The 26,363-nt window shown below is 43.9% G+C and overlaps 1 protein-coding gene across 4 annotated transcripts in view; it reads right to left on the minus strand.

Annotated features, from left to right (window-relative positions):
• Positions 1-26,363, minus strand: part of LOC118393094 (E3 ubiquitin-protein ligase DTX1-like) — a 56,249-nt gene that overhangs the window by 16,247 nt on the left and 13,639 nt on the right. For all 4 annotated transcript variants that reach the window (XM_035785400.2, XM_035785399.2, XM_035785398.2 and 1 more), the window contains exon 3: positions 804-1,584. In XM_035785400.2, coding sequence (XP_035641293.1) covers positions 804-1,584 — 781 coding nt within the window. The remainder of the gene's footprint in view (positions 1-803; positions 1,585-26,363) is intronic.

The following is a 26,363-nucleotide window of genomic DNA, read 5'->3' on the forward strand; positions in this document are numbered from 1 at the left end:
CATTGAATAACACCACTGTGTGGTAGGAATGAACTGGGTAAAACACCACTGTGTGGTAGGAATGAACTGGGTAAAACACCACTGTGTGGTAGGAATGAACTGGGTAAAACACCACTGTGTGGTAGGAATGAACTGGGTAAAACACCACTGTGTGGTAGGAATGAACTGGGTAAAAGACCACTGTGTGGTAGGAATGAACTGGGTAAAACACCACTGTGTGGTAGGAATGAACTGGGTAAAATTAGAGGCACAGAGCAGATAAAAGCTATTCTGAGTCTATTGAGACAAGCGTAAGCTTATTATTCAGGACAACCATGCTAAGATTCAAATGTGGAGCAGAAGGAAACAGTTCCCCACACTCCCCAGTGCAGGAAGAGATGAGAGACGAGACAGTACAGAGAGGAGAGGACAGAGAAGATATGGGATAAAGAGGAGAGATGAGAGAGAGGCAGCTGAGGCAGTATAGCTGTCAATGACCTGGAGCTCCCTCTGCAGAGCCATTGATCCCCCAGTTAACAAGAGGTGCAGTAAATCAGTAGACACACAACAGTGAGATGGGGGGGGAGAGAGAGAAAGAGTGACACAACACAATGCACCAGACACATACACTATATGCCAGCAGAGGTATTGTAAAGCTGTACAGCAGACAGGTAGACAGACAGAGCAAGATGGTGTTATTTTTCCTTTTATACCTTTAATTGCTTTCATCTATTGTCATCGAATTTAAAATGCATTCCTAGTGCATTTGTGTTTTGTTTTGCAAATCTGTAGTGGAATGTAATCCAAATGAATGTCATGGTTACCCTGGTGGGATGGCTCCTCTGGCAGTGCCCATGGAAATGCGCTGGGTGCCCGGCCGGTTCAGGTTGTTCTGCCCATTGATGATGGCATGGTGACCGTGGGAGTGTGCGTGGGCGTGGGAGTGGCCATGTGCAGGCGGAAGGGACGGCAGCGCCGGGGAACATGGAAAGTTGGCACTAGACAGGAGAGACTGCACCTGTTCAGCTTTGGCTTGGCCTCCTCCTGCGCTTATGTTGTTATGTTGTATATTATTGGTTCCAGCACTAGAGGTGGGGGACCAGAGGGTGGTTCCAGCGAAGGTGTTACTCTGCCGTACCACGGTGAGCGTGCCTGTAGCCCCTGAAGGCCCGGTAGCCCCCCCATACAGCTTACGGTGCTGAGAGGCCAGGATGGCATTTGAGGCAGCCCGCGTGCTGTTGACCAGGATGCACTGCTGGCAGGGGCAGGGCTGGCCGGAGCTGGCTCCCACGGGCCAAGACTGGGACTTGGGGATGGAGCCCATGATGAGAGGGTAGGCTAGGTCCATGCGTCGGCGCAGGCGGCGTTTCCTCTGGCTCTGCCGGTTGGTCTGGACCATGCTGTTGAAGTCAATGAGGTAGCAGAAGCCCAGAGAGGTCAGGTCCAGCCAGGGGTGCTGCTTCTCATAGGCGTTCTGGATGGTCACACAGATCTCCATGTCGTAGGGCGTCCAGGAGCCGCTGTCGTTCTCCCACTCCCACACCACACCCTTCCCCGGGGCCGACGACGGCTCATAGAAGTTCCTGTGGACCGGCCTCATGGTGCCTGGAGGAAGAGAGGGAGGATAGGAGGTCAGAGGAAAGGGAATAACTGTACGCCTCCATCATAGATTATTCACATACCAAGATATCAAACCACAAATCATCATGCATTTAAATGTATAATTCATTGAATAAATTGGCCAAGGAAGCATCAAAATGAAAAAGCAACCCAGATACTAATATGTGAAAATGACAGACTGTCATGATTTTCTACAGGTCTCTTTGTTGAGGAAGGGGAAGGGAGGGGGAGACGGAGGTGTACCTCTGCCCCTCTGCTGATGGGCCCTCAGCCCCCACCTCCATTATAACACAATTATTGTGGTCACATGGGAAATCAGAACACCTCTCCCCATCCATCTCCTGGCTCTCCGGCAGGGAACAACAGAACCCTTCCCCCATTTCATTTAGCGGCTAAATGCACACTCCCTTGCAGGGTAGCACCGGGGTGATAATGGAAGGATGAAGGTGTGTGTAGTGGGGCTGTTGGGGATGGGTGGGGGTCAGTGTTGGTAACCCCCCAGTCATACAGTCCAGCACCACTGGCTCCAGAGAATAAAACGCATCAGCAGAATCAGCAGCGCTGACCTTGAATTCCTGCCGCAAACTGTGGTAAAGGACTTGGCTTGGTGGCTGATTTCATTTGGAAGGCTGCTGAAAACCTCTGCACACAGACATCGACACACACACACACACACACACACACACACACACACACACACACACACACACACACACACACACACACACACACACACACACACACACACACACACACACACACACACACACACACACACGAAATAAAAATAAGAAACACACGAACATGAGCCTAAGAGGGATACATTAACATGCAGATTTACACTGTCTAAAAAGAGTTTGTTCTCAGGTCTCTGACCCAATAACTGGATGTGCAGCAGCTTCACACTCTCTTGTTAAATGGTAAGTTAACACTAGCCTTATAAATATTTAATTATGTGGAGACTTTATTAGCTGGGCATCACTTTAGCTTCACCAACTAATGGGGAGTAAAAATAAACTGTCCCTCCCTTTAAGAGACATGTCACACCCTGACCATAGAGAGCCCTTTGTTCTCTAATTGGGGATCATACTTAAGGGTTCCCTGTTCCCACCTGCTTTGTGGGATATTGTTTTGTGCACCATGTAGTCCCGGTTCGGTTATTGATTTATTGTGTTTTGCTTAAAGTTTCACTTTGAAATAAGTATGTGGAACTCAACATGCGCTGCGCCTTGGTCGCGTTCTTACGACAACCGTGACAAGATAATTAGCTATCCATAGGCTGTAACAGAAGCTAATGTAAAGACAAAGCTGCAAAGAAATATACTTCACAAAAATATAAATTCAACATGCAACAACTACAAGTTGAAGCTACAGTTCATATAAGGAGATCAGTCAATTGAAAAAAAATTCATTAGGCCTTAAGCCCTAATCTATGAATTTCACATGACCAGGAAGATATGCATTTGTTGGTCACAGATACGGTAGGGGCATGGATCAGAAAACTAGTCAGTATCTGGTGTGGCCATCATTTGCCTCGTGCAGTGCAACATATCTCTTTTGCATAGAGTGTATCAGGCTGTTGATTGTGGCGTGTGGAATGTTGTCCCACTCCTCTTCAATGGCTCTGAGAAGTTGCTGGATATTAGCGGGAACTGGAACACGCTGTCGTACATGTCGATCCAGAGCATCCCAAAAATGCTCAATAGGTGACATGTCTGGTGAGTATGCAGGCCGTGGAAGAACTGGGCCACTTTTATCTTCCAGGAATTGTGTACAGATCCTTGCGACATGGAGGATGTGCATTATCTTGCTGAAACATGAGGTGATGGTGGCGGATGAATGGCACAACAATGGGCCTCAGGATCTCGTTAGGGTATCTCTAGCCATTCAAATAAAATACAGTTGACATCAATAAAATACAACTGTATTCCTTGTCCGTAGCTTATGTCTGCCCATAGCATAACCCCACCGCCACCATGGGGCACTCTGTTCACAACGTTGACATCAGCAAACCGCTCCCCCACACAACGCCATAGAAGTGCTCTGTGTTTGTGAGGCCGGTTGGACGTAATGCCAAATTCTCTCAAAAAAAATGTTGGAGGCGACTTATGGTAGAGAAATTAACAGTAAATTATCTGGCAACAGCTCTGGTGGACATTCCTGCAGTCAGCATGCCAATTGGGCACACCCTCAAAACGTGTGCTGGGGACAATAAAAGGCCACTCTGAAATGTGCCATTTTGTCACAACACAATCCCACAGATGTCTCAAGGTGCACCTGTGTAATGACCATGCTGTTTGATCAGCTTCTCGATATGCTACACCAGTCAGATGGATGGATTATATTGGCAAAAGAGAAATGCTCACTACCAAGGATGTGCACAAGTTTGTTCACAACATTTTTGAGAAATTTGCTTTTTGTGCATATGGACAATTTCTGAGATCTTTTATTTCAGCTCTTGAAACATGGGACCAACACTTTACATGTTGTGTTTATATTTTTGTTCAGCGTATATAAATAGTGACATGCCCAAATGGAGGGTTTGATTGTAAATCATGATACCATCAGAATATGATGAAGGTAGGGTCATGACACTCCCATGAGAAATAACCCCTCACTCGGGTCAACTTGTGAATACATTACCCCATCCTATTACAGACTATAAATCATATACATCACATGTAAACCCCAGGATATAACCTGTCAAAAGAAGAAACATGGGAATGTTGAACAGCCAAGAGCCACCCCTCTAATTAAATGACTGATTCTGGTCTAGTGTTTGTTTTTGTATGCTGTGGTATTGACTGGGGTTAGCTAGGCCCTTAAGGAGAAAGTGAAGGTCACATGAAACCAAAACAGGAAGATCCAGTCACAAACAGCACCAACAACCTTCTCACAGTACCTCATATGGCTACCTGACCAATGTACTCATTTACTGTTGTATATATAAAATGGCTCAAGCCCAAAGCTGAGGCAGAGTTGTTGATCCTCTCCGTGCGACCCAGCCGACCCTGCATGCTCTTCCTGACAGGAAACGGAGAGAGAGTGGTCACTTCCTGTCTGACTCTATGTGCTTTTGGCAGCAGTATCTCCCTTCCTGGAGTCTCTCCTCCTTCTCTCCCCTGCCCTGTCTCCCCTCTCCTCCTCCCCCTCCTCATGACATCCTCCAGCTGTCCTTGCCCAACACGACAGCGGTCCCATTGGGTGAGGAGCAGTGGCTGTGTGATGTATCACTGTGTCAAGCCTCACTGTGGGACTCTAACCCTAGCTCAAACATGGGGTGAGTTGATGGTGAACTAAACTGTTAAGACTCATTCCACAAGTTCTGGAAAACTTAGTGGCTTCCTGATGATTTGTTCCCTCCCTGACAGAGTCTATCATTCATCTCTCTGTTTAATGGGGTTGTTTTTGCCTTGAGTTGAAGACAGGCCAGTCTGATTCCCTCCCTTTGTCTTTCCTCAGGTAGGACATGTAACAAGACTGTCACTGCATCCTTCATTAGATAGCCCCCCAGATAATACAACAGGCCTCCTAAAGGAAGTAAAAGCAGATGCAATGTCACTGGTTCTGATATTATGTGAGCTCGATGTCTTACCGCAGACTGGCTGTCATACGTGTTTGCTGATTCCACGAAACAGAGGACCAGTTACATCATCTGCAGGGCAGTTAAATCATCATAAAAGTTGAACTCTTGGGATACACAGCAGCCATACTTTACAAACACTGAACATAATCAATAGCATAAACAAATATTTATACAGTGCTGTGAAAAATCATTTTCCCCCTTTCTGATTTTCTCTATTTTGGATACTGAACGTTATTAGATCTTCAACCAAAACCTAATATTAGATAAAGGGAACCTGAGTTTACAAATAACCTAATATTAGATAAAGGGAACCTGAGTTTACAAATAACCTAATATTAGATAAAGGGAACCTGAGTTTACAAATAACCTAATATTAGATAAAGGGAACCTGCGTTTACAAATAACCTAATATTAGATAAAGGGAACCTGAGTTTACAAATAACCTAATATTAGATAAAGGGAACCTGAGTTTACAAATAACCTAATATTAGATAAAGGGAACCTGAGTTTACAAATAACCTAATATTAGATAAAGGGAACCTGAGTTTACAAATAACCTAATATTAGATGAAGGGAACCTGAGTTTACAAATAACCTAATATTAGATAAAGGGAACCTGAGTTTACAAATAACCTAATATTAGATAAAGGGAACCTGAGTTTACAAATAACCTAATATTAGATAAAGGGAACCTGAGTTTACAAATAACCTAATATTAGATAAAGGGAACCTGAGTTTACAAATAACCTAATATTAGATAAAGGGAACCTGAGTTTACAAATAACCTAATATTAGATAAAGGGAACCTGAGTTTACAAATAACCTAATATTAGATAAAGGGAACCTGAGTTTACAAATAACCTAATATTAGATAAAGGGAACCTGAGTTTACAAATAACCTAATATTAGATAAAGGGAATCTGAGTTTACAAATAACCCAAAAAATTGATACTTAGTTTATTTATTTTATTCACAAAGTTATGCAACACCCAATTCCCCTGTGTGAAAAAGTAATTTCCCCCTTACACTGGAGTGTAGCCTAGTGGTTAGAGCTGTTGGACTAGTAACTAAAAGGTTGCAAGATCAAATCCCAGAGCTGACAAGGTACAAATCTGTTGTTCTACCCCTCAACAAGGCAGTTAACCCACTGTTCCTAGGCCATCATTGAAAATAAGAGTTTGTTCTTAACTGACTTGCCTAGTTAAATAAAGATTTTTTTAAATGAAATACTCAATAACTGTTTGTGGCACTTATGACTGCAACCAAATGCTTCCTGTAGTTGTTGATCAGTCTCTCACATCGCTGTTGCATGCAGAAATGCTTTAACTCAAAGACATTTGTGGGTTTTCAAGCATTAACTGCATCTCAATTAGATAGAGATTAGGTTAGGACCTCAAATTTGTTTATTTTTTATCCATTTTCATGTAGACTTGATTGTGTTTTGGATCATTGTCTTGCTGCATGACCCAGCTGCGCTTCAGCTTCAGCTTACAGATGGATAGCCTGACATTCTCCTGTAGAATTATCTGCTGCTGAACAATTCATAAAAATCGCAGACGGACAATTTACATTGACAAAAGCTCAAGCTATGCCACATCCGACAAGCGTCAGAGCCAGTGGAGTACAATTCAATCTTAATCCTGTATTGATGCTTTGCTTGTTTGATGTATACTGGTAAGATTTTCAGATATTACACGTTTCTAATTTTGACAGAAAGTGGTTTCATTTCAAGTGTACTGTTAGCTAGCTAATGTTAGCTGGGTGGGTCGCTAGCTAACATTATGTGTATGATCTTATTCTTCTCAGACACATTTGCTTGACTGGTGAAACCACAGATACGGCAAGTAATGTTCAGTGAGCTGTTCTCTCTCTCTTCGATGTCTGGAAGTAGCTGGCAAGTTAGTACAGAACGGTTGGATCAACCGTTAAAGAGTTGGGTGGGGCTTAAGGCTTAAGAGCAGTGGTTGCCAACCGGTCGATCTGGTCGTTCTTCAAGGCATTCCTAGTCGATAACCAAATATTTCTTTAGAAAAGCCAACAAGCTATAAAGGCTTGCGCCTGTTTTTTAAAATCGTTTTGAGCTGTTGCCGGTAGGTGCACTTGATTCAAAAGTCCTACGCACCTGGTAAGCAAAGTGTTTCCATGAGACAAACTGGCGGACCGCCAAATCTGTGACTAAATCTAGAGCACCTACTGTGCGGCCCAATCGGATAGCTCAAATCACTATGGTTACAGAGCTTCCATGACCCTGGCCACAGCCAAGTTTAATAGGCTACTAGCCTAAGCAATATTTAATAACTTTTAAAACCATGACCACAGAGAGACTGTCAACGGATACAGCAAAGAGATGCTATTTTTAGGAGTGAGTTATTACTATTAACACTATTACGAAACACACTTCTCCGTACAATGTGAATTTGTGCATGAGGCATCAGGTGGAAGACGATGTCTCCTCTCTCTGATCAGTCTCCCTGGAGGAAAGGAAGGAGAGAGCAGGTGGAAGACGGTGTCTCCTCTCTCTGATCAGTCTCACCGGAGGAAAGGAAGGAGAGAGCAGGTGGAAGACGGTGTCACCTCTCTCTGGTCAGTCTCACCGGAGGAAAGGAAGGAGAGAGCAGGTGGAAGACGGTGTCTCCTCTCTCTGATCAGTCTCACCGGAGGAAAGGAAGGAGAGAGCAGGTGGAAGACGGTGTCTCCTCTCTCTGATCAGTCTCACCGGAGGAAAGGAAGGAGAGAGCAGGTGGAAGACGGTGTCTCCTCTCTCTGGTCAGTCTCACTGGAGGAAAGGAAGGAGAGAGCAGGTGGAAGACTGTGTCTCCTCTCTCTGGTCAGTCTCACTGGAGGAAAGGAAGGAGAGAGCAGGTGGAAGACGGTGTCACCTCTCTCTGGTCAGTCTCACCGGAGGAAAGGAAGGAGAGAGCAGGTGGAAGACGGTGTCACCTCTCTCTGATCAGTCTCACCGGAGGAAAGGAAGGAGAGAGCAGGTGGAAGACGGTGTCTCCTCTCTCTGGTCAGTCTCACCGGAGGAAAGGAAGGAGAGAGCAGGTGGAAGACGGTGTCTCCTCTCTCTGGTCAGTCTCACCGGAGGAAAGGAAGGAGAGAGCAGGTGGAAGACGGTGTCTCCTCTCTCTGGTCAGTCTCACCGGAGGAAAGGAAGGAGAGAGCAGGTGGAAGACGGTGTCTCCTCTCTCTGGTCAGTCTCACCGGAGGAAAGGAAGGAGAGAGCAGGTGGAAGACGGTGTCTCCTCTCTCTGGTCAGTCTCACCGGAGGAAAGGAAGGAGAGAGCAGGTGGAAGACGGTGTCTCCTCTCTCTGGTCAGTCTCACCGGAGGAAAGGAAGGAGAGAGCAGGTGGAAGACGGTGTCACCTCTCTCTGGTCAGTCTCACCAGAGGAAAGGAAGGAGAGACCAGGGACTGTGAGAGGCGGTGTCTCCTCTCTCTGGTCAGTCTCACCAGAGGAAAGGAAGGAGAGACCAGGGACTGTGAGAGGCGGTGTCTCCTCTCTCTGGTCAGTCTCACCAGAGGAAAGGAAGGAGAGAGCAGGGACTGTGAGAGGCGGTGTCTCCTCTCTCTGGTCAGTCTCACCAGAGGAAAGGAAGGAGAGAGCAGGGACTGTGAGAGGCGGTGTCTCCTCTCTCTGGTCAGTCTCACCAGAGGAAAGGAAGGAGAGAGCAGGGACTGTGAGAGGCGGTGTCTCCTCTCTCTGGTCAGTCTCACCAGAGGAAAGGAAGGAGAGAGCAGGGACTGTGAGAGGCGGTGTCTCCTCTCTCTGGTCAGTCTCACCAGAGGAAAGGAAGGAGAGAGCAGGGACTGTGAGAGGCGGTGTCTCCTCTCTCTGGTCAGTCTCACCAGAGGAAAGGAAGGAGAGAGCAGGGACTGTGAGAGGCGGTGTCTCCTCTCTCTGGTCAGTCTCACCAGAGGAAAGGAAGGAGAGAGCAGGGACTGTGAGAGGCGGTGTCTCCTCTCTCTGGTCAGTCTCACCAGAGGAAAGGAAGGAGAGAGCAGGGACTGTGAGAGGCGGTGTCTCCTCTCTCTGGTCAGTCTCACCAGAGGAAAGGAAGGAGAGAGCAGGGACTGTGAGAGGCGGTGTCTCCTCTCTCTGGTCAGTCTCACCAGAGGAAAGGAAGGAGAGAGCAGGGACTGTGAGAGGCGGTGTCTCCTCTCTCTGGTCAGTCTCACCAGAGGAAAGGAAGGAGAGAGCAGGGACTGTGAGAGGCGGTGTCTCCTCTCTCTGGTCAGTCTCACCAGAGGAAAGGAAGGAGAGAGCAGGGACTGTGAGAGGCGGTGTCTCTCTCTCTGGTCAGTCTCACCAGAGGAAAGGAAGGAGAGAGCAGGGACTGTGAGAGGCGGTGTCTCCTCTCTGGTCAGTCTCACCAGAGGAAAGGAAGGAGAGAGCAGGGACTGTGAGAGGCGGTGTCTCCTCTCTCTGGTCAGTCTCACCAGAGGAAAGGAAGGAGAGAGCAGGGACTGTGAGAGGTGGTGTCTCCTCTCTCTGGTCAGTCTCACCAGAGGAAAGGAAGGAGAGAGCAGGGACTGTGAGAGGCGGTGTCTCCTCTCTCTGGTCAGTCTCACCAGAGGAAAGGAAGGAGAGAGCAGGGACTGTGAGAGGCGGTGTCTCCTCTCTCTGGTCAGTCTCACCAGAGGAAAGGAAGGAGAGAGCAGGGACTGTGAGAGGCGGTGTCTCCTCTCTCTGGTCAGTCTCACCAGAGGAAAGGAAGGAGAGAGCAGGGACTGTGAGAGGCGGTGTCTCCTCTCTGGTCAGTCTCACCAGAGGAAAGGAAGGAGAGAGCAGGGACTGTGAGAGGCGGTGTCTCCTCTCTCTGGTCAGTCTCACCAGAGGAAAGGAAGGAGAGAGCAGGGACTGTGAGAGGCGGTGTCTCCTCTCTCTGGTCAGTCTCACCAGAGGAAAGGAAGGAGAGAGCAGGGACTGTGAGAGGCGGTGTCTCCTCTCTCTGGTCAGTCTCACCAGAGGAAAGGAAGGAGAGAGCAGGGACTGTGAGAGGCGGTTGTGAAAAGTTGTTTTGAACGGTCATCCAACTCAGAATTCCAAGTAGGAAACTCGGGCATCTTTCTAGAGCTCCGACGTTTTGACCTGGAGATCACTGACGTCTTGATTTGACCTCGTTGACCATCAGATGCAGGTACCATCTGTCCAGTAAAATAAAAAAGCTAATGATTTCAATTCATGCTCAACTAGTGCTAAACCAACTGATCTATTTCGTTATCAAAGCTCGAGTTTTGAAATATAATATGGTCTGATTAACAGTATTGGCAGGCCAATCACACATCTAATATGCTGTGATAATGTATTAGGCCTAGTGCCCAGACCTCATTCCTATTAAACTGTCTGTGTGAGGTTAATGTAAAATAAAAACAATCTGAGCAGTAGATCTCAGCTTGCTTTTTGACTGCTAAAGTGATCTTGACTCAAAAAAGTTTGGTGACCACTGCTTAAGAACAATGCTGAATGGGTGTAGACAAAGAAGGGCTTTCCAATAGTAGTACCAAAACGGTTTTCTCAAAAGTGAGTTTACAAGTTCATTAACTTTCAAAGGAGAATTACTTTCCCATTGTTTCCTCAAATGTTGTGTATGATTTACCATTTTGTAGCTCTGAGTCTCTACTTTCATCCAATGTAAAAAACAGAAATTCAAATGCTGCTACATAAGACCGAATCCCGGTGGTGAGTCACATATACACAACAGATAGGTGCAGTGAAATGCGTTGTTTTACAGGGGCAGCCGTGGTAGTATGGCGCCCCTGAAGCAGATTAGAGTTAATTGCCTTGCTCAAGGGCACAGACAGATTTTCACCATGTCGGCTCAGGTATTCGAACCAGCAAACTTTTGTTTACTGGCCCAAGGCTCAAACCGCTATACAACCTGCTGCATTAGCACACTGCACACCTTGCACACAGGCAAAATCCCTAGCTAAGGATTACCTTAAGGTAGTTTCAAGACTGACTAACCCCTTTATACTCATATGGTCATAGTAAATCCTATCCAAATCTGTCCATTTGGCTTGTTGATGTGTCCCTCCTGACTCTGTGATGTTTTAGTGGCCTCCCAGGGGGATCCTACAACACCCTGAATGGAATTTTCACAGATAATGTAATAGCACAAGTAGAACCTGACTTCATCAAAAACCCGCTGAAAAATTCATGAGATTCAGGCTTTGTTGTCAGAGAAACGCGGAGGTAGGATTTGTTGTCATAGTCATGGAAGCCTCCAAGGGTTTGTCCACAGCTGTGTGCTCCCAGTAACCGTCTCCTCTCCTCACGGAACAAAGTCCCAGTGGGGTGGACAGCCTCCTGTCCTCTCTTCCACTCTCTCATCTCCTACTGACGCCAGCCTTCTCTTTCCCCTCCTGTCACTCCTGGCTAGTCACCAACACTCACTGACCCATTGTTCACATTTTCCAACCTGTCACTCATTGGCCACCATCCTGATCTTAGACAACACTCTTGTTGTCCACCTAGGCGATGGACAGATCTAGAGCTGGGAGAATCTGTTATAGTCAATTAAGGTCCACATTACCCAACACTCATGGACACTCTTACTGACACTTGTGGCTGCTTCGAGTGATGTATTGTTGTCTCTACCTTTTTGCCCTTTGTGCTGTTGTCTGTGTCTAACCATGTTTGCACCATGTCTGTGCTGCTACCATGTTGTGTTGCTACCGTGTTGTGTTGTTGTCTTAGGTCTCACTTTATGTAGTGTCGTGATTTGTATTTTGTCCTACATTTTTATTTGAATCCCCTGTCACCGCAGGAGGCCTTCTGCCTCTTGGTAGGCCGTCATTGTAAATAAGGATTTGTTCTTAATTGACTTGCATAGTTAAATAAAGGTTAAATAAAAGCATAATGTGGTGCGATAAGCAGGCTGATGAGAAACCCCCTCGTGCCCCCAGCTACAGGCCTATTATGTATCCTAATAATTGACAAGCTTCTCCAATTCCCCATGGACCACGCTGAGCTTATTAAAAATAGCTCCATGATTTCCTGTAACGTCAGAGGGAGAGAGACCAGTAACAGGTAGCCTACACTGTGAGGCTGCTGAATGCTGGCTGAGGGGTATTTAACAGGAAGAGAGAAATATTACAGCAGCCAAACTGACTCGCCAGCAGCGTACACTGTGGCGCTTGGTCAGGGGCACTCTTTTTCTCACTAATATATCAGAACATAACATGCATTATAGCTGTACTTTTATTATATCAGGGTTTGGCATATACAAGCTTTTATATTTCACTTCTGTAGGATATATAGCAACAGTATTTCGTACAGTTCATCAACCTAATTTCTAACTAAAAGTTTGAGCTGTACATTACTTTGCACTTAGAAGCATTCATTCTGTCGTTTATTATCTTGAACATATTCTCTGTGACAATATTGTATATCAGTGAACGCAGTGAATAAACAATAAGTATTCCATTAAGTTCAACTGTATACAGGCAATAAAGTAATTGAGGTATGTTTGATGTTTTCCATAAACCCCACTAGCGCAGCCTGGAATGAAATTTCACTTTCATCTCCTCAAAACGACCTTCACAAACAATTAACTGATACAGTTATGAGAGAAAACACAGAACCAGTTCTTAGTGAAAACACAGAACCAGTTGAGAGAACACATAGTAGCAGCTCTTAGAGAACACACAGAACATGCTCATAGAGAACACACAGAACCAGTGGAGAACACACAGAAACAGCTCTTAGAGAACACACAGAACCAGTTGAGAGAACACACAGAACCAGTTGAGAGAACACACAGAACCAGCTCTTAGTGAACACAAAGAACCAGTGGAGAACACAAAGAACCAGCTTTTAGTGATACACAGAACCAGCTCTTAGAGAACACACAGAACCAGTGGAGAACACACAGAACCAGCTCTTAGAGAACACGCAGAACCAGTTGAAAGAACACACAGAACCAATTAGGGAACACACAGAACCAGCTTTTAGAGAACACACAGAGCCAGCTCATAGAGAACACACAGAACCAGCTCATAGAGAACACACAGAACCAGCTCTTAGTGAACACAAAGAACCAGTGGAGAACACACAGAACACACAGAACCAGTTGAAAGAACACACAGAACCAGCTTTTAGAGAACACACAGAACCAGTTGAGAGAACACACAGAACCAGTTGAGAGAACACACAGAACCAGCTTTTAGAGAACACACAGAACCAGTTGAGAGAACACACAGTAGCAGCTCTTAGAGAACAAACAGAACCAGCTCTTAGAGAACACACAGAACCAGTTGAAAGAACACACAGAACCAGCTTTTAGAGAACACACAGAACCAGTTGAGAGAACACACAGAACCAGCTTTTAGAGAACAAACAGAACCAGTTGAGAGAACACACAGAACCAGTTGAAAGAACACACAGAACCAGCTTTTAGAGAACACACAGAACCAGTTGAGAGAACACACAGTAGCAGCTCTTAGAGAACACACAGTAGCAGCTCTTAGAGAACACACAGTAGCAGCTCTTAGAGAACACACAGTAGCAGCTCTTAGAGAACACACAGTAGCAGCTCTTAGAGAACACACAGTAGCAGCTCTTAGAGAACACACAGTAGCAGCTCTTAGAGAACACACAGTAGCAGCTCTTAGAGAACACACAGTAGCAGCTCTTAGAGAACACACAGTAGCAGCTCTTAGAGAACACACAGTAGCAGCTCTTAGAGAACACACAGTAGCAGCTCTTAGAGAACACACAGTAGCAGCTCTTAGAGAACACACAGTAGCAGCTCTTAGAGAACACACAGTAGCAGCTCTTAGAGAACACACAGTAGCAGCTCTTAGAGAACACACAGTAGCAGCTCTTAGAGAACACACAGAACCAGCTCTTAGAGAACACACAGTAGCAGCTCTTAGAGAACACACAGTAGCAGCTCTTAGAGAACACACAGTAGCAGCTCCTAGAGAACATACAGTAGCAGCTCCTAGAGAACACACAGTAGCAGCTCCTAGAGAACACACAGTAGCAGCTCTTAGAGAACACACAGTAGCAGCTCCTAGAGAACACACAATAGCAGCTCTTACAGAAAACAGTAGCAGCTCTTAGAAAAACACACAGAACCAGCTCTTAGAGAACACACAGAACCAGTTAGGGAACACACAGAGCCAGCTCTGAGAGAACACAGTAGAAGCTCTGAGAGAACACATACCATGAGGGTGTATAGGAGAGCAGATGAAACTGCATTATCATTATGAGATAAAACATCTAGGTCAAAGATCTCTTGAAGGTGATAAATAGTAGTGAAAATGCAATCTCTAGGTGGGTGCTTCTCATGAAACCAGTTTTAATTAAACATGTGTGTAGCAAATTGAGTTACAAAAGTATGATGCATCTGTAAAAATAAACTAGCATTCTGAGGACTAAGATGTCTAGGTTTGTCCTTTTTTTTGTCAAATTATAATTTCGCCAACATTTCTTTATATTTTCACTCCAAATTCTCATTATCGAAAGCAACCAAATTAAATTCTCAGGTCACTTTATACAATTTTACTTTGGAAAAACCTAACTCATTTGTATGAAACACAACATATGTTGCTGTAGTTTTGTCAATAAATCATAGAAATGGTATACTAGTTTAAGTTTACATTAAACTATAATATTTATTATGTACAAACACAGTGTCTGTGGACATGTCTCATTACCGTAAAACTTCTTCAAGTTCTTGTAAAAACTTTGGAGCACCAGAGTGGCACAGTGGTCTAAGGCACTGCATCGCAGAAGTGTCACTACAGATCCTGGTTTAATCCCAGGCTGTATCACAACTGGCTGTGATTGAGAGTCCCCTAGGGAAGGGGAGGGTTTGGCTGGGGGGGATTTACTTGGCTCACAGCGCTATAGCAACTCCTTGTGCGGGTCGGGTGCCTGCAGGCTAACCTCGGTCGTCAGGTGAATGGTGTTTCCTCCGACACATTGGTGCGGCTGGCTTCCGGGTTAAGCGGGTCTGCGATTTGGCGGATCATGTTTTGGAGGACGCATGACTCAACCTTCTCCAACCTTTTTCCTTTCTGGGGAGGTTCCTAGTGCTTGGAAGGCAGCCACGGTTTGTCCTTTATTTTTAAAGGGGGAGATCAAGCTGATCCTAACTGTTATAGGCCTATTTCTATTTTGCCCTGTTTATCAAAAGTGTTGGAAAAACTTGTCAATAATCAACTGACTGGCTTTCTTGATGTCTATAGTATTCTCTCTGGTATGCAATCTCGTTTCCGCTCAGGTTATGGATGTGTCACTGCAACCTTAAAGGTCCTCAATGATGTCACCATTGCCCTTTATTCTAAGCAATGTTGTGCTGCTATTTTTATTGACTTGGCAAAAGCTTTTGATACGGTACACCATTCCATTCTTGTGGGCCGGCTAAGGAGTATTGGGGTCTCTGGCCTGGTTTGCAAACTACCTCTCTCAAAGAGTGAAGTGTATAAAATCTGCTGTCTCAGCCACTGCCTGTCACCAAGGGAGTACCCCAAGGCTCAATCCTAGCCCTCACGCTCTTCTCAATTTACATCAACAACATATCTCAGGTAGTAGGAAGCTCTCTCATTTAGTTATATGCAGATGATACAGTCTTACACTCAGCTGGCCCCTCCCCGGATTTTGTGTTAAATGCTCTACAACAAAACTTTCGTAGTGTCCAACAAGCTTTCTCTACCCTTAACCTTGTTCTGAACACCTCCAAAACAAAGGTCATGTGGTTTGGTAAGAAGAATGCCCCTCTCCCCACAGGTGTGATTACAACCTCTGAGGGTTTAGAGCTTGAGGTAGTCACCTCATACAAGTACTTGGGAGTATGGCTAGACGGTACACTGTACTTCCCTCAGCACATATCAAAGCTGCAGGCTAAAGTTAAATCTAGACTTGGTTTCCTCTATCATAATCGCTCCTCTTTCACCCCAGCAGCCAAACTAACTATGATTCAGAAGACCATCCTACCCATGCTAGATTACAGAGACATAATTTATAGATTGGCAGGTAAGGGTGCTCTCAAGCGGCTAGATGCTCTTTACAATTCGGCCATCAGATTTGCCACCAATGCTCCTTACAGGACACATCACTTTACTCTATACTCCTCAGTAAACTAGTCATCTCTGTATACCCGTCGCAATACCCACTGGTTGATGCTTATTTATAAAACATTCTTAGGCTTCACTCCCCCCTATTTGAGATATCTACTGCATCCCTCATCCTCCACATACAACACCCATTCTGCCAGTCACATTCTGTTGAAGGTCTCCAAAGCACACACATCCCTGGGTCGCTCCTCTTTTCAGATCACTGCAGCTAGCAACTGGAACAAGCTGCAAACACTCAAACTTGACAGCTTTATCTCAATCTCTTCATTCAAAGACTTTGCGTGATGTATTGTTGTCTCTACCTTCTTGCCCTTTGTGCTGTTGTCTGTGCCCAATAATGTTTGTACCATGTTTTGTGCTACTACCATGTTGTGTTGCTAACATGTTGTCATGTTGTGTTGCTACCATGCTGTGTTGTCATGTGTTGCTACCTTGCTATGTTGTCTTAGGTCTCTCCTTATGTAGTGTTGTCTCTCTTGCCGTGATGTGTGTTTTGTCCTATATTTATATATTTAATTTTTTTATCCCAGCCCCCATCCCCGCAGGAGGCGTTTTGGTAGACCGTCATTGTAAATAAGAATTTCTTCTTAACTGACTTGCCCAGTTAAATAAAGATTAATAAAACATAAAGTGCCAGCGATGAGACAAGATCAAAAGAGTGCAAAATACAGAGGAGTAGTCCTTAAAAGTTTAGTTATTTGCTTATATGTTACAGAATGAGGTTCTTATTCTTCAAACACCTTTACCCCACTTGGCCTTCTCATTACCGAAACGGCTAAAACGCTGAAATTGGGAAAATGTTTTTAAAATACTTTTATTTTCAGTGTTATGTTTAACTCAGGCCTTTTCATTAGGGAAACAATGTTAAAAATGTTAAATTAATATTTTGTGGAAATTGTGGTCAAATGCATAACATCTAAAAAAACATAATAAAAATAATAATTATGAAAGAGATAAGTACAGATCCTAATCTCAGTTTCCCAAGAACAAAATTGTGATTGAGCCAGGTATGCTCCAGTTAGCATTAGGACCCCTGAAACACATGGATGGCATGGAAACAGTATCAGCATACATGTTCACAATGTAATAAAATATACATCATAGGTATTGTGAGATACTGTACGAGCGCTATACCAGCACGTCCCAAACTCATCTGATTTCACAGCGCTATAGTATGTAATGATAACCGCGTGGTATCAGTAACTGACTTGAGAATGTTACTGGCTAGTGGCTACAACATACAGGTTGTCACTAGTTGCCACAGCCGCAAGTCAGAAGGCCTGCCTACTCGACCAATCAGATGAGGGAGTGTGATGACGAGCATTGCGACCGGCTTGCAGGAGCAGACAAAAGACATGCATTTATTTTATCAAAAATAAAAAAGGAATGTAGACATACATAACTGTATATTATTCATACACTTGACATACATGGTACTTTTACACACAGTATTACATGATAGGAATACAGTTTGATATACACAAGCGGTGAAAACAGGACAAATTTAAACACCCTCCACGGGATCTTTAGTGACCACAGAGTTGGACACCTGTTTAAAGTCCCATCTTCTTCAATTTTATTGAGGAACATTCCATTGTTAGTTAGTACAATATTATTAAAATTAAATTAATGTTGTTAAAGTGTATGGTATAAATTACAGTGACCCATCTTTGAACTTTCTGCCTTCCTGTTCATTTCAGCAGCATATTTCTCTTTGGCTTTTGTTTGTGTGTCTTTCCCCTGGTGTCATTCATACGTCTTTGTGCCCACAACTTGAAACAGAACACCATGGAATGGGAGACTTTTACTCTCCCAACTGAGTTTTTTCCCCGCTAAAGGCTGTGCATCTGTTGAAAGTCTAGAATATGATATATTACTATTAGAATAAAAGGTTTGTAGGGAACAATGTTGCTCTGTCAAATAGAAAATATCCTCAGTGATTGTAATGGAATCCCTTATGCTAGCTAACTCAATTTAGATGAGAGTAGCTAAAGTAGCTAAAGTTTGCTCTTTTGCCCAAAACAATGTTATGAATTTTAGTGACGTTGCCAATTCTTGTTCCCGAATGTATTTAGTTATTTGGTAGTCAAACTGGAGATATGCTATTTCGAAAATGAGGCTATTCCTGCAAAAGGAATTTACATCACACTCCCTCATCTGACTGGTTGAGTTGGTGAGTCTTCTGACTTTGTGGCTGTGGTAACTACTCCCCAACCTAGAATCCCTACAGAAGCAGCAGCAAGCTCCTCTCTCTAGCCGACGTGATAGATGAACAAAGGATGAAAAGGTACAGGTGGTTGGGAGGGCAGGAAGAGACATGCGGGAGAGGGTTGGTGATGTGCAGAGAGCGACTCTGCCACGAAGGAATAAAATAATGTCTCACTCTCCCTCTCAACCAGGCAAGCTTACAATGTGAATACTGCAGCAGAGCAGATCAGCCCCCTCTGACTCAGTCCTCCTCAGTCAGGCTGCCAAACAAGAAAATCTAGGGGGGTGTAGCAGATCCCCACCCTCCTGCCCTGGGGAGCTAGCCAGTTACAAAGCACTTGTGCAGAGTATGGTTGTAACAAATAGAGACAAACCCCCCAAAAAACTTTCTAAAATTGAGTTTGGCTTACCACATGAAGACTGATATTGTACTGCAGCATTGCAACAGACCCTTAAACAACCCTCCTGACTTTGCTCTGGATGAGGGCGTCTAAATGACAATAAAAAAAATAAAAAATAAGAGACACTGCCCAGGCCTGCCACAGAGGATACAGTAAGCAGCCTTCTTGTTGGCAGAGCAGGCACTATGCAGTACTGTAATGTGTTGGGGCGGGAGGTGGGTGGTGGCAGGCGGGGGGGGCCTGTGCGGTGAGTGCAGGTGTCTATCTGTCTGAGCCATCTGGAGACAGTGCAGTGCTGGAGCTCAGAGGCCTCTCCATCTCTGACAGGTGACCTTGCATGTGGGCAAACAGCATCTCTCTCTAACTCCACTCACTACAAGAGAGAGAGTGACAAGCACACGCAATCCCATCATCAACCCACGCCTGCTCTAAGCAGTCTTTATCTACTTGACAGGACGATATTTCATGTTAGCCATCAGCCAGTAAAAAAAGCGTGCAGTGCAGTGCACTCCCCCTGATCCTGGACACTCATTATGTGAATTTAATCAAGCCCCAGGAAGGTGATTTTGCTATGTACTGCATAACAAATAATACAACTAATGGGGTATCTTTCTCACACTCTACTCTTGGCAAATGTAGAGAGAAAAGCGTAGATGGTGTGTACACACTAAAAACAATGGTTCCATATGGTGCCAAATAAGGGTTATTTGGCTTGTAACCATAGTGGAACCCTTTTTGGTGCTATATGGAACCTTTAAGGTTCTATAAAGAACCATGCTCTTAAGGTTCTAAATGGAACCTGTATGGTGTTTTATAAAAAACTATTTCCTAAGCTTCTATAAAAAATATAAAAAATAAAAGTTTCAATATACAGTAGCACCCAAAGAGGGTTCTGCTATGGTTACAACCCTTTTTGGGGCTATATAGAACCCTTTTATTTGGTTCTTTATGGCGAATGACAAAGGTTCTTTATACAACCAATCTCAAAGGTTCTTTGTAGGACAATACAGGTTTTTAAAATTCTGGTTTAACAGCAATATTATATTGTTACAATTCTTTGTTTTATTATTGTGTTAATTAAGAAGTTGAATCAGGTGTGCTAACTCTGGAACAGTTGGGGTTCCCTGAGGAGAGAATTAAGAACTGACTTAGTCAATCGTTCTCAAATGACATAAGGCCATACGTCAGTCTTTCACAAAACACTGTCACTGGCCACAGTCATGTCATTTCATAACACAAACGATTCAATCAACTGGATTGACACTCTCACTCCTGGTTGCACAAAAAGAGCTGTGAACAAACCACTCACCCAAATATTCTAATGGGCCGTCGCCCTTACATTTGAATGATCACTAAAAGAGGAAATAACCTTTTTTTTTAACTGCAAAGAACCATTGAAGGGCTCAAGGGGTTCTTGGGGTCAATATGGTTCCACAAAGAACCATCACCCTTCCCAAAGAACCCTTGAGGAACCCTCATTTTTTGGTGTGTATTATACCCTATAGCCTCTGCTTCCTGTAGGATGCTGTGGTTGAGTAGACAGGCTATTATTCACTGTGCTGTTGATACAGGGCTTAACCCATACAGATCATATTCAATTATTAATATAGTTATCTGGTGTATTTTACAATTATTTCATGTTGTTCCAAAAGTATTGGGACAAATTTACTTATATGCGTATTAAAAAGTAGTAACAAGTTTAGTATTTGGTCCCATATTCCTAGCACACAATGATTACATCAAGCATGTGACTCTACAAACTTGTTTGTTTTGGTTGTGTTTCAGATTTTTTTGTGCCCAATACAAATGAATGGTAAATAATGTATTATGTACTGTAATTTTGGAATCACTTTAATTGTAAATTACAATAGAATATGTTTCTAAACACTTCTATACTGAACAAAAATATAAATGCAACATGTAAAGCGTTGGTCCCATGTTTCATGAGCTGAAATAAAAAAGATCCCAGAAATGTTCAACATGTGCCAAAATATTATTTCTCAAATGTGTTTACATCCCTGTTAGTGAGCATTTTATCCTTTGTCAAGATAATCCATCCGACACGTGTGGCATATCAAGAAGCTGATTAAACGGCATTATCATTACACAGATGCACCTTGTGCTGGGGACAATAAAAGGACACTTTAAAAATGTGCCGCTGTGTCACAACACAATGCCACAAATGTCTCAAGTTTTGAGGGAGCATGCAATTGGCATGCTGACTGCATGGAATGTCCACCATAGTGTTCTACTGGCAGCCGCCAAACCCAGATTCGTTTGTTCGACTGCCAGATGATGAAGCGTGATTCATCACTCCAGAGAAAGCGTTTCCACTGCTCCAGAGTCCAATCGCAACGAGCTTTACACCACTCCAGCCAACGCTTGGCATTGCGCATGGGGATGTTAGGCTTGTGTGCAGCTGCTCGGCCATGGAAACCCATTTCATGAAGCTCCTGATGAACAGTTCTTGTGCTGATGTTGTTTCCAGAGGTAGTTTGGAACTCGGTAGTGAGAGTTTACACGCTTTAGCACCCGGTTGTCCCATTCTGTGAGCTTGAGTGGCCTACCACTTCGCGAATGAGCCGTTGTTGCTCCTAGATGTTTCCACTTCACAATAACAGCACTTTCAGTTGACTGGGTCATATAGTATATAAGTTAATTTGTCCCAATACTTTTGGTCCCCTTAAACAGAGGAATTATGTACAAAAGGTGCTGTAATTTCTAAACTCAATTTAATGCTGAGTCTACAATTTAACCTCATAGTCATTGTATCATTTCAAATCCTAAGTGCTGGAGTACAGAGCCAAAACAACAAAAATGTTGTCACTGTCCCAATAGTTTTGGAGCTCATTGTATGATGAAATATGAATGACTAGTGCTTTAGGAGACTCCTGAATTCGGGATAACTGTCTTCTATTGGAGTTATAGCCTTTAATTAGCCTACACTGGTGCACACTAAGTATTGTATTTTCAGGACAGTACAATGATAATTACATGTAGCTAGTATACTATGAATAGATGGAGGGTGCTTATTGTTCCTAAAATAAAGTAAACAAATCAACTTTAGATGCATAACTGTTCCAAATGCAAAGAAATATATTTTTCCAAGATCAACTATTGAGGGGAAAAAAAGTCTCTAGGGCATTCTCAAGCAGATTATTGGAAGTTCTAGAGGCTATATTGATTTATATTTATTGACATTCTAGACAAAGTTCCCCAAGGGGACACAATGCAGTAGAACTACATTAATGCTTTTCTATTCAAATATTTCAATCATTTTATTATTCATCAGATTAAAATCAACGTGGTAATATTCCATCTAACAGATTGCGCTGCAATGTGTGATCTTTGCTTCAGATCTATCGTCTGTTAGGCATCCATATTAACTGGGAAACCATCTGCAGTGAAAACCCACACACACATTTTCAACCAGAGAAAAGACATCTCTGGTGTGACTCCTACTGCCTTTCACATTGACTAATGTCTCTCAGACTGATAGACAAAACAGTATGTGAGAGGCAGAAAGGTATTGAGGGCTATTCCATTTCTTAGCCAGTTAAATTCACCTTGAGACAGTAGTAACAAACCCCGACGGTGTGTTTGCCTTCATTATTAATGAGACGTCTGGAAAGTGAAACCGCTCGGTGCTCCCTTCAGGATGGACAGCTCAGAGTCAGGGGCAGGCCCGGCTGAGCCTGGGAGACCGCAATTCTGCCCATTTTGCCATGGGGTGGAGATAAATTGTTTCAGTTTTAAAGCAAATTTCCTGTAATTCTACACATTTTGCCATGTTAATGATGTCTGAGAGTAACAAACAAAATCAATGAGGGCCCCCTGGAGGTCAGGCCACCAGGGTACCTGCCCTGCGTGCCTGGTCACTATTCAGTCATGATTACTACAAGTTTTGATAGCTGGCTGGACTAATTATCAATCTAAAAAATTGTTAGGTGACATGGCTAATTGAGTGAGCAGTGACTAACATAATAAAAATAGCTGATGCACTACCAAATTTCGAACTTGCACCTTGTGTATTCTACTATTCTAACTCTAATCAGTACTTTGAGACCCTGACTGAGATCCTAAAAATACACACACACACACACACACACACACACAAGTTGAGACACCTACTCATTCAAGGGTTTTTCTTTATTTTTACTATTTTCTAGATTGCATTAAATATATTTTGATTTGTTTAACACTTTTTTGGTTACTACATGATTCCATGTGTTATTTCATAGTTTTGATGTCTAGTGGTTAGAGCATTGGGCCAGTAACCGAAAGGTTGGTGAATCGAAGCCTTGAGCTGACAAGGTAAAAATATGTTGTTCTGCCCCTGAACATGGCAGTTAACCCACTGTTCCTAGGCAGTCATTGTAAATAAGAACTAGTTCTTAACTGAGTTGCCTAGTTAAATAAATATATATTTTTTTAAAATCTACAATGTAGAAAATAGTAGAATAAAGAAAAACCCTGGAATGAGTCGGTGCCCAAACTTTTGACTGGTACTGTATTTACATACAGTACTTACATACAGTACTTTTTGGGTGGGTGGGGGGGTTTCTGGGGCCCCAGGCAACCACTTGTGTAGCTTATGCCTGGAGCCGGTCCTATTCAGGGGGGCTCTGCCAAGAACACCTGGTCAATATTATTCACCTCACAGGCTGCGGCAGGATGTTTCTCCTGCTGAACACTCACAGAACTTGGAGTGGGACCAAGAACAGCTTACAGGTGAAAGTGAGAAAGATGGAGAGAAAAGAAAAGCAGAGAGTGCAAGACAGACAGAGACAGAAAGAGAGAGAGATTCACATTGATATTCTGCAGAGTGGCCATGCGGCAAACAATCAAAATAAGTGATTGTAGTCCCGTGGGAGAAGTCCGTGTGTGTCGGACTGTGAACCCCCGGGGTTGTCTTCCAGACGTGTCTTGTATCGTCCCTCCCCTGGATTGTTGCAGTCATCCACCTCTCATTTTCATTAGTACTTGGGAAAGCCTATAAGGGTTTGAATAAAGTCTTCACAGTTCACATACCAAAGACCTGGGGACAGACAGACTGCACACATCTTCTAACCTCTGGAGCTAGGACAGAAAGCATGCAGAAATAAAAACCCAAAACTTTCCTAAACTAGTTCATATCAAATTGCCAAACAACAAATTATGTTTGTCTTTAGTTGAGAGCTGATGTAAACTTCTGGCAGCATCATCCACTTATTTCCACAATGATTCAAAACAGCACCAATGTAAACTTGAAGCCAGTATGTTCTTACATCTATTTAATCATTAAAGCCTCAAACTGAGCTCTACTTGTTCACTTCAGTTGTTTTGAGGGCACACCGAGAATCAACCCAGGTGGTCACAGCTTAACTACCAATGTCCTTCTGACACCCAGAAGATGGTGATAGATTAAACCAGGCAGCAGAGTGGGAGACCCTAATGGAGTTGTTTAGAGAGAGAGGAGACCGAGACGCTGATCTGATTGTCCTCCCAGAGGGATTCACCGGCAGAGAGCAGTTTTAAAAGCTGTAGCCTCGATGAATGAGAAAGATATCCGCCTCAGAAGTTAAAAGTAGTGACTCATTGAATTAGAGGTTGACAGGAGGGAGAGATGCCCTGGGTGTCTGACTGCGCTGTTGCGAGTGCCAGGTTGCCAGCCCAGAGCAGCTGGTTTACCATAATCAGGGAGGGAGAGGCCACATCTCAGACTGTCTCCTCCTCACAGGACCAAGTCCAGAACTACACACACTACAGCCCCATGGTCCAGGAAATAACAGAAACAAAAGGGTAACTTTCACCCCAGGAGCTGGAGCAGTTGGCTACTACCTCTCCAAGCTGCTAGAGAGTGGAACAGAGCTACATTCTCATTCCAGAACCATGAAATGGTGATGGAGTCCAGTGAGGGGAATGGAGATCAGGAGTGTATGACTGTGTGTACTTGGTTGATACTGAAAGAATCCGTCTTTATAAACAGTATTTATGATCCATATGCATAAATGCTGTATAGCACCTCAAGTTAGAATGTGATCCTGCAAAGCAATGATTCTCAATCAGTCGGTCGCTGCCCATATTTGGGTCGCATAAGGCTTCGAGTGGGTCACAGGCGTCTGAGTAAATTTTTACAACTTTCTTAATTGAAAATTACTCCAGTCTGAAAATTACTCCAGTCTGAAATCAAATCAAAGTCACGTGCGCCGTATATAACAGGTAGAGGTAGACCTTACAGTGAAATGCTTACTTACAGGCTCTAACCAATGGTGCGGGAAAAAAAGGTACATGTGTGTGTAGGTAAGTAAAGAAATAAAACAGTAAAAGGACATGAAAAAAAGAGTAGCAAGGCTATATACAGACCTGTTAGTCGGGCATATTGGAGGTAGTATGTACATGTAGGTATCGTTAAAGTGACTATGCATACAGCGGGGCAAAAAAGTATTTAGTCAGCCACCAATTGTGCAAGTTCTCCCACGTAAAAAGATGAGGTACACTTCAACTATGACAGACAAAATGAGAAGAAAAAAAATCCAGAAATCACATTGTAGGATTTTTAATGAACTCAGCATTTTTTGTCAGGATGCTCTCAATGGAACCTTTTGAGGATTTGAGGACCTATGTCAAATCTCCTGATGGGGAACAGGCTTTGTCGTGCCCTCCTCACAACTGTCTTGGTGTGTTTGGACCATTCTAGTTTGTTGGTGATGTGGACACTAAGGAACTTGAAGCTCTCAATCTACTCCACTATAGCCCTGTCGATGAGAATGGGTGTGTGCTCGGTCCTCCTTTTCCTGTAGTCCAATCTTCTCCTTTGTCTTGATCACCTTGAGGGAGAGGTTGCTGTCCTGGCACCACACGGCCAACTCTCTGACCTCCTCCCTATAGGCTGTTTCATCGTTGTCGATGATCAGGCCTACCACTTTTGCGTCATCGGCAAATTTGATGGTGTTGTGGTCATGCAGTCATGAGTGAAGAGAGAGTACAGGAGGGGATTGAGCACACACCCCTGAGGGTGCCCCATGTTAAGGGTCAGCGTGGCGGATGTGTTGTTACCTACACTTACCACCTGGGCGAAGGCCCGTCAGGAAGTCCAGGATCCAGTTGCAGAGGGAGGTGTTTAGTCCCAGGGTCCTTAGCTTAGTGATGAGCTTTGAGGGCACTATGGTGTTGAACGCTGAGCTGTAGTCAATGAATAGCATTCTCACATAGGTGTTCCTTTTGTCCAGGTGGGAAAGGGGCGGCAGGGTAGCCTAGTGGTTAGAGCGTTGGACTAGTAACCGGAAGGTTGCACGTTCAAACCCCCGAGCCGACAAGGTACAAATCTGTCTTTCTGCCCCTGAACAGGCAGTTAACCCACTGTTCCTAGGCCGTTATTGAAAATAAGCATTTGTTCTTAACTGACTTGCCTGGTTAAATATAGGAAAAAAATAAAATACATTTTAAAATGGGCGGTGTTGAGTGCCCACATGCAGATTGTATTTTGACAATTCCTTTTC

The sequence above is a fragment of the Oncorhynchus keta genome, chromosome 14 (genome assembly GCF_023373465.1).
Source record: "Oncorhynchus keta strain PuntledgeMale-10-30-2019 chromosome 14, Oket_V2, whole genome shotgun sequence".
NCBI classification, from domain to species: Eukaryota; Metazoa; Chordata; class Actinopteri; order Salmoniformes; family Salmonidae; genus Oncorhynchus; species Oncorhynchus keta.